The sequence below is a fragment of the Echinops telfairi genome, unplaced genomic scaffold, assembly GCF_000313985.2.
Source record: "Echinops telfairi isolate 266 unplaced genomic scaffold, ASM31398v2 ScPeMD7_29;HRSCAF=101, whole genome shotgun sequence".
In the NCBI taxonomy this organism is placed as follows: Eukaryota; Metazoa; Chordata; class Mammalia; order Afrosoricida; family Tenrecidae; genus Echinops; species Echinops telfairi.
The window spans coordinates 9,102,504-9,110,225 of record NW_022103926.1 but is presented as its reverse complement, the minus strand read 5'-3'; the positions used below and the strand labels follow the sequence as shown (position 1 = coordinate 9,110,225).

Sequence of the window (7,722 nt, the reverse complement as noted above, 5' to 3'; positions counted from 1 at the left end):
TCACATACTAGTTGAGTTCATAAGGGATCAAAAATGCAAAACAAAACATCCAAACCCATAGTCATCAGGTATATTCCATTCACACCAGGGCTACAGGACAGAATAAAACTTCCTCATAGGGTTTCCAGATATTTATGGGTACAGACTGCTTCCTCCTGCTGACCAAATAGTGGATTTGAACCCCAGATTGTTAGTAGCTGAGCACTTAGCCCTGCACTATCAGGGGCCAAGACATAAGGGAGTAGGCAGTCCTAATTCCTTGTGGTCGCTGTCTTTATAAGGAAGCACAACAGCTCACACAGGGGGGAAAGGCTGGATGAGACTGTAGGGAGGGACTAGAGTGCTGCTGATGGTCATTCACATGGTTTAGAAAGACTTTCCTATTGAGCTGTCTCAGTGATTTCACACGAGCTGTGTGCACGTCTTACCCTGTCAGGTGCCACCCAGCTGATTCCACACCACAGCCACCGTAGGCCCAACAGTGGGTTACACTGCCGGATGCTGCCGTCCTCGCCATCGCCCTTCTGTCTGAGCCCACTGTGGCAGTCCATCTCGCCGGGGGCCTTATTCTCTGCTGCTCCTCTGCTTCACAGAGCATGATGTCCTTCTCCAGGGTCTGGTCTCCCCTGATCACATGTCCTGAATCCGGAAGATGCAGTCTCAGAAATCCTTGCCTGTGCGGTGCTCTCTGGCCGTATGTCTTCCAAGGAGATTTGTTGAGCTTTTTGGCAGTACTTTCAAGATTCCTCTCCGGCACCACAGTTCAAACACATGGGTTTTTCTTCCATCTTCCTTATTCAACGTCCAACTTCCACATGGCGATGAGGCTGTTGAAAATACCCGGGCTTGGGTCAGGCGCACTTTCCTCCACAAAGTAACACCTTTATTTTCAACACTCGAAAGAGATCTAGATTACACGGTGCAGAATTAGATTGCTGAATGCAATGTATCTGGTTCTGGGTTTAGGATAAAGGGATTGTAGTCAACAAAGGAAGAACATTGAGTCTGGACGAGCGGACAACACTTGATTTTACTTCATTGCTAAATAGGTGAGTCACGAAGCAATGGCGGGTGACCAACAACGGACGGTTCCGGCCAGGAAAGCCCAGAAGGCCCTGCGCCCTTACCCACAATTCTCCGCGGTGGCAGCGAGTCCTCAGGTGCTTCCCCACCCCCACTTCCGGCCTCGCGCCAGCAAAGCGGAAGCCATTGTCTCCCGCAGGGCCGCCATGCTGCTCGTACCTTCTGGGCCCATTACTTTGGCCAGGCCCTGGCATGGCCTCCTCGGCAACTGGAGCTTGGAGGGATACCACCCGAAGGGCTTCGACCTCGCGCTCTTGATTTTCTTCTTTCTGGGGGTCCTGGGCGTGGGGCTGTGGGTGAGTCTGAGCCCACAGGGGTGGGTGGGCCAGGCCCCTGCCAGTTACCGGACAACCAGCCCCTTGCTTCCCAACTTGCAGCACCTTGGATACCTTCCACCGCCAGATCCTCTGCCTAGCCCCGGCTGCCTTTTACTTCCTCCTTCAATACAAGGATATATACAGTGGGGACATGAGGACTGGAACCCTCTCCAGTCCACTTGGTTCCTATTCATAGCAACCTTACGTGCCCCAGAACAACATATGGTGCCTGACCCTGTGCTACCAAATGTTCCGTTTGAGCCCATTGTTATGACCACCGCATCATACCATCTGCTCTTGTTCCTTGACCTCCCACTTCTCCAAGCATGATGCCTTTCTCCAGGCCCTGGGCTCACATGGCAACATGTCTAAAGTGGGTGAGAAGAAGCCTCACGCTCCTCCTTTCTAAGGAGCATTCTGGCATTCATCCAAGACGATATATTCTCCTGGTAGTCCACAGTACTTCCCATATTCTTTGCCAACACTGTAATTCAAAGGCATCAGCTCTTCTCCAGTCATCCGTGTTCCTTGTCCAGGAACACGTCCTTGTCAATCACCTCCTTGTCGCATGCGTCGGAGGTGATTGAAAACACCATGGCTTAGTCAGGCACACCTTAGTTCTCCAAGTGTTCTTGCTCATCAACACGTTAATGAGGTGTTGTGTGACAAGTTTGTCCAAGGCGATATGTCTTTGGTTTCTTGACTACTGGCTTTGTATATGTGCTTTGAACTGTGTGGAGGAATGTCCTTTTGATTTCCATGTTGTTGAGTGTTTTTATCAGGGATAGTCTGCTTTGACAAATGCCTTTTCTACATCAGTCCTTATGGTCATTTGGTTCCTTTCCTTTGTTTTATTTATGTGGTGGATTATCTAGATTGTTTTCCAATGTTGAACTTTCCTGTATTCTTATATTCCTATGAATCCCAACTCGTCATGATGTACTATTTACTTGCTTGTTTTTGATAGTTTGTTGGATTCTGTTGGCTAGCATTTTGTTGGGAATTTTTGTGTCTGTGTTCATGGAGGATATTGGCCTATTTTCTTTTTCAGTGATATCTCTACCTGGTGTTGGTATCAGGGTCAGGTTTGTTCCTTAGGGTGAATTTGGAAGTATTTCATCATTTTCTGTGTTTTTAAATAGTTTGAGTAGAACTGGTGTCAGCTTTTCTCTGAATGTTTGGTAGAATTCACTGGTGATGTCATTTGGGCCAGAACTTTTTGTTGTTGGGAATTTTTTAATGACTTGTTCAATTTCTTCTTTGATGCTCAAAACCAAAAACAAACTCACTTCCACTGAGTTGATTCCAACTCCTATCGGCCCTACAGGACAGAGTAGAATGCTCCCCTTGGATTCCAAGATTTCGAATCTTTACAGGAGTGGACAGCCTCATCTTTCTCCCATAGAGCAGCTAGTGGGTTTGGATCACTTGCCTGGTCGTTAACAGCTCGCCTTCTTTTTGTGATGGGGCTGTTCAAATTCTCAACTCCAGTCTGTATTACTATAGGTACCTAGTGTGTTTACAGAAATTTCTCCATTTCATCTAGGTTTTCAAATTAGTTGGAGTATAGTTCTTCATCCTATTGTTATTGTCTTTCTTTCCTTGCCTTTCTGCTTTATGTCATTCATTTCATTTCTTATTTTTGCTGCTTGTATCATCTTCTTTATTTGATTTCCCAGTGGCCTGTTAATTTTATTAATGTTTTAAAAGAACTGATTCCGAGTCTTGTGGCTTTTTTCTATTAGTACTTTTTTTCTTCCAGTTTCATTTATTTCCACTGATTCTGGAAGAAGCCCTTGCCTTGCTAGGTGTGGTTGGGGAAGGCACCCATCTGTTCTGGTTTGAGGCAGTGAAAAGCATGTGCCTGCAGACTTGGGGGTGGCGTGCACCAATCCAGAAGGACCTACCTCTGGCTTTAGGTGAAGTGGGGACTGTGAAGCGGAGGTGTCAAAAATGACTGAGTGGGTGAGGGTGAGAGCTGCCTGTGCTTCTGTTCACGAGGAGGTTGTTGGGACCAAGGAAAGGCTCAAAGAGGATTGTATCATTCTAGTCACCTACTACTGGTCTTTACACTTGTGCTGGTTCTCCTGGGTGAGCGGAGCTGACCGTCAGGCCATGAACCTGCTAGGATACTGCCTGCCAAAGTTTAGAATAGCTGGGCTGTGTCAGGCCAGTTAACAATTCACCCATATGCCTCCTCTGTTCTATCTTCTCTCCGATCACTTTTGCCCAGCTTATTCTCCTAGTCAATATTCAATCTAGTTCTTGATCCTTACCTCTGACGCTCAGGGTTCCATGATTTCTATCCATATTTGTTTTACTTGGTCTCCTGTCATTGCAGTGGAGGAGGGTCTGGGTAGCATGTCTGCCTAATTTGTCCTGTTGCCGGTTCTTTCTTAAGGGGAAGTGGGTTACTCTGAGTGAATTATTCTTAGACTGTTTTGTAAATTCTTTTAAAATGTTTGTCTTCAGAGCAATGAAACTATTCTGTATGATACTAGAATGATAGGCACACGACATGAAGCATGTGTTGAAATCCACAGGATTGCCCAACCCAAAGAGTGACCCCAATGTAAACTATGGACTTAAGTTAGTAATAGCCTGTTGGTACTACTGGCTCATCAGTTATAACCAACATACTCCAGGGAGGCAAGGCGTTAATAATAGGAAACACAATATGCAGGGCAGATGGGATGCGTGGGAAGTCTCTGTATTATTTTGTGCACATTTTCCCCCATAAACCTAAAAATTCTTTTAAAAAAATTAAATCTATTGAAAAGACTCACTGCCACCCTCACCCTCCAATAATATTGCTGATGTCTTCCTTAGGAAAGGTCGGCTGTGCACATAGTATGCCCTCAAGCTATATTTCCTCAACTGGATTTGGAAAGCTACTTCTTTGGTTTAAGAATTTATGATGTAAAAAGCCCCACTGTAAAAATGCTGATAGCCCAGGCAGTGGTAGTAAGTTAGCTCTTCTCTGGGGAAATCAAGCTGTGCTCATCCTGGGGTCCTGTTACAGATGGTGGTGTTGGTTGGCTCTGACTCATGGCCATTTGACACACAGCAGAGGGACACTGACTACTCAGCACCATCGTCTCGCATTGAATTACTCCTTGCTCTGTTGCGACCCATGGGTTTCCACTGGCTGGTTCTCAGGAATCGATTTTCCAGGCTTTCCATCCTAATGTAGAAGTTCCATTGGAAGTGGCCCTGCTGAGCTATGAAACACCAGTAGCGTAGCTTCTAGCATCATAGTACCTCACACACAAGTCAGTGCAGTATGACCAACTAACCCATGGGTGGTGGCCGTGGTTGGGTCTGTTGTTAGGTGCTATTGAGCCCACTTCAACTCACAGTGACTTTACTTAAAACAGAACAAAACAGCGCCCAGCCCTGCTCCATCCTCACAATCGTTGCTGTGTTTGAGCCCATTACTGCAACCGTGGTGTCAATGCATCTCATTAAGAGTCTTCCTCTTCTTCTCTGACCCTCTACTTTGCCAAGCTTGATGGCCTTCTACATGGACGAGGTCATGCTAATCTTACAGCATCCAGAAAAATCCTGAAGGATTTTACTTTGGCCACTGGAGGGTCTGGGAATCAGAGTTAGGAACTTGGAGTCAAGGGGACATGGATGCCTTGGGAGGACGCCATCATAATGGACGGTGACTGCTTTCCTGGAGGAAGAGATTGAGCCATCCCTGACTGATCCATCCCTGAACCACTTCTCCCCCAGACTTTCCCAGAGAGCAGGTCACTGGTTCACTCGTTGGGAAAATAAAATACAATAATTGACATCATATTATCTAACAAAAATACACTGACCTCATGAATTCTTTTAACTGGAAGAGGCACATTCTCTAGCTAGGCAGCCTTGGTGCTCCTAACACAGGACGTCATGAATTTTCTTACTACAAAGAAGGGAGGAGCGTGGTCTTGGAGTATCTGATAAGGAGTCCTGGTGGTGTTAAGCACTGAACAGCTAATGAGAAGACTGGTGATTTGAATCCACCAGGCTCTACAGGACCAAGATGAAGGAGTCTGCTTCTATAAAGATTTACAGTGTGGAAACGCCACTGAGGCAGTTCTGCTCTGTGCTAGTGTCAGAATCACCCCCATGGCGGTGGATTTGTGTGGCCTAGGACGATGTCCCCACAAATGACAGCCTTGTGTCTCTGGAGCAGTTGGCAGTATCTTATATTCTCTTTCAGAAACTGATGTCAAGCAATCGTTCGACGGTCCAAGACTTCTTCCTGGCCGGCCGGAATCTGTCATGGTGGCTGGTGAGTAAGGATTGCACACAGCATTCCACTTTCCAAAGCAGTTATGTTCCGCATGTTCACTAACTTAGCTGTCTGAGATGCAAAAGGACCCAGAGTTATGAAGTTGGGAATGCTGCATCATTAGAGTTCTCTCTTAACTCTTAAGTCAGGTCTTATCTAAAGTCTCCATTGAACACATTTTAATTCACTATTTGCCAGGTACCCAGTGTGTACAAGCCATTGCTGTAGGGTCCAGGGTGAGAGGTGAAATTGGTCGCCCTGCCCTCCGGAAGTGCACGTTTAGCATGGCAGTTAGACATAAGTTGTGTTAAAGAGTGCACTGGTCGGTCAGCAGGGAACACAGGGTTGCTTCAAGGTGGGTGTAGTGCAGGCAGTGCCAGGCGGGAAAGAACTTACAGAGGTGGGCTGCTTGAGCAGGAGTCGGGAGACTGAGTAAGTGTTTGACATGTAGGTGAGTGAGAGGTCTTCCAACATGGATATTTGGCCCAGCATAGTGGAGGATGGTGAGCAGCAAGGGAGTTCGAATACTGACTTGACCTCTTCATTTGTTATAAGTCTATTAAGACTACCTTGGGTCAGTTTGGGTACATTTATGTCCATTTAAGAAACTGTCCATTTCATCTAGTTATCCCATTGGTTGCCTTAAGAGTTGTTTATAATAATCTGTCATCATTATTTTTATTTCTACTGGGCCAATTATAATTTCCTCTTGTTTCGTAATGTTTAGTTATTTGCATAGCTTCTCTTTTTGGTCAATCTGACTAACGGTTTGTCTATTTTCTAGGTGCTCTTTTCGAAGATCTAACTTCTGGTTTTACCGATTCTCTCTATTTTTCCGTTTCTGGTCTTCGTCTATTTCTGCTCTTCCCTTTCTCCTGGTGCGTGTCGGCTTAGTGACGCTTCTCTTTCTAGTTCCTAGTACTGCCACGTTAGCTTGTGGCTGACAGCCGTCTTCTTTTTTCACCGAGGCATTTCTGGCTGCAAGCTTCCCTCTGGTGACCACCCCGGCTGTTTTCCAGGAGTTTGGATGTGGTCTGCTTCTGCTTCCATTTGACTCTAGGAATTTTGTGAATCTCTTCATTTTCTCCTGACCCATTCTTAGTTTTTAATAGCGTTGTTTCATTTCCACATGTTGGTGTATCTGACCGTTATTTTTGTTGTTCTTGTTTCTGGTGTCCCTCTATTGTGGCCAAGTCGATCTTCTGTGATTTCAAGTATTGAGAACCTGAAGAGGCCTGTTTTGTAAGCTACCCTATCCTGGAGAATGACCCGCGGGCACTAGGTTGGAATGTATTTTGTGCTGTGTTGGTGGAGTGGTCTATGTCTGGTAGGTCTGTAGGTCTGGTTTCCAGTGTCCTTCAGCTCCTTTGTCTTCTCGTTTCGCTTCTAGCTGTTTTGTCTAATGACGGTGGTATCGTAACGGGACAGAGGCAGAAACACACACACACATGGATGGGTAGGAACACATGAGACAAATACATTAAAAAGCCCAAGCATGCCAAGGATTTCCAGCAGCTTCTAGAAAACTAAAAAGGACGAAGGAGGACTTCACCTTATAAAGCCAACACCCCAAATTAACTGTGAGAAAATAAATGTCTGTTCCTCAAAGTCACCCCCATGTTGGTATCTTATTACACCAGCACTAGCAAACTAAGACACTTAGTATGAATGTGCATTAAAAAGAAAAAAAACCAGATGAGAATTCAGATATATAATTCTTTGATTTTTCAGATTGGTGCTTCTCTTTATGCTACGAATGTTAGCAGCAACTACATTTTGGGCCTGGCTGGGGTGGGAGCATCGTCAGGGATTGCTGTTGTGGCCTTTGAGTGGAATGTAAGTAATATCTTTTTGCAGAAACGAACCTCAAGTTCAGGAGCCCTGGTGGGGTAGTGGTTATGCGTTGAGCCACTAACCACAAGATCAGCAGTTCAAAACTACCAGCGCTCTGAGGAAGAACGATGGGACTTTTGAGGCTTTTGACTCCCATCAAGAGTGACAGTCTCTGCGTCGGACAGGGCAAGATATGGCAAAATA

General features: G+C 45.8%; 1 protein-coding gene across 1 annotated transcript in view; it reads left to right on the top strand.

Annotated features, from left to right (window-relative positions):
* The first annotated feature begins 1,064 nt into the window (after positions 1–1,064).
* The window catches only part of LOC101648539 (sodium/glucose cotransporter 1-like), a 41,186-nt gene continuing 34,528 nt past the window's right edge, over positions 1,065–7,722 (top strand). Inside the window, exons 1-3 of the mRNA XM_004716368.1 lie at positions 1,065–1,379; positions 5,614–5,685; positions 7,417–7,521. Coding sequence (XP_004716425.1) covers positions 1,065–1,379; positions 5,614–5,685; positions 7,417–7,521 — 492 coding nt within the window. The remainder of the gene's footprint in view (positions 1,380–5,613; positions 5,686–7,416; positions 7,522–7,722) is intronic.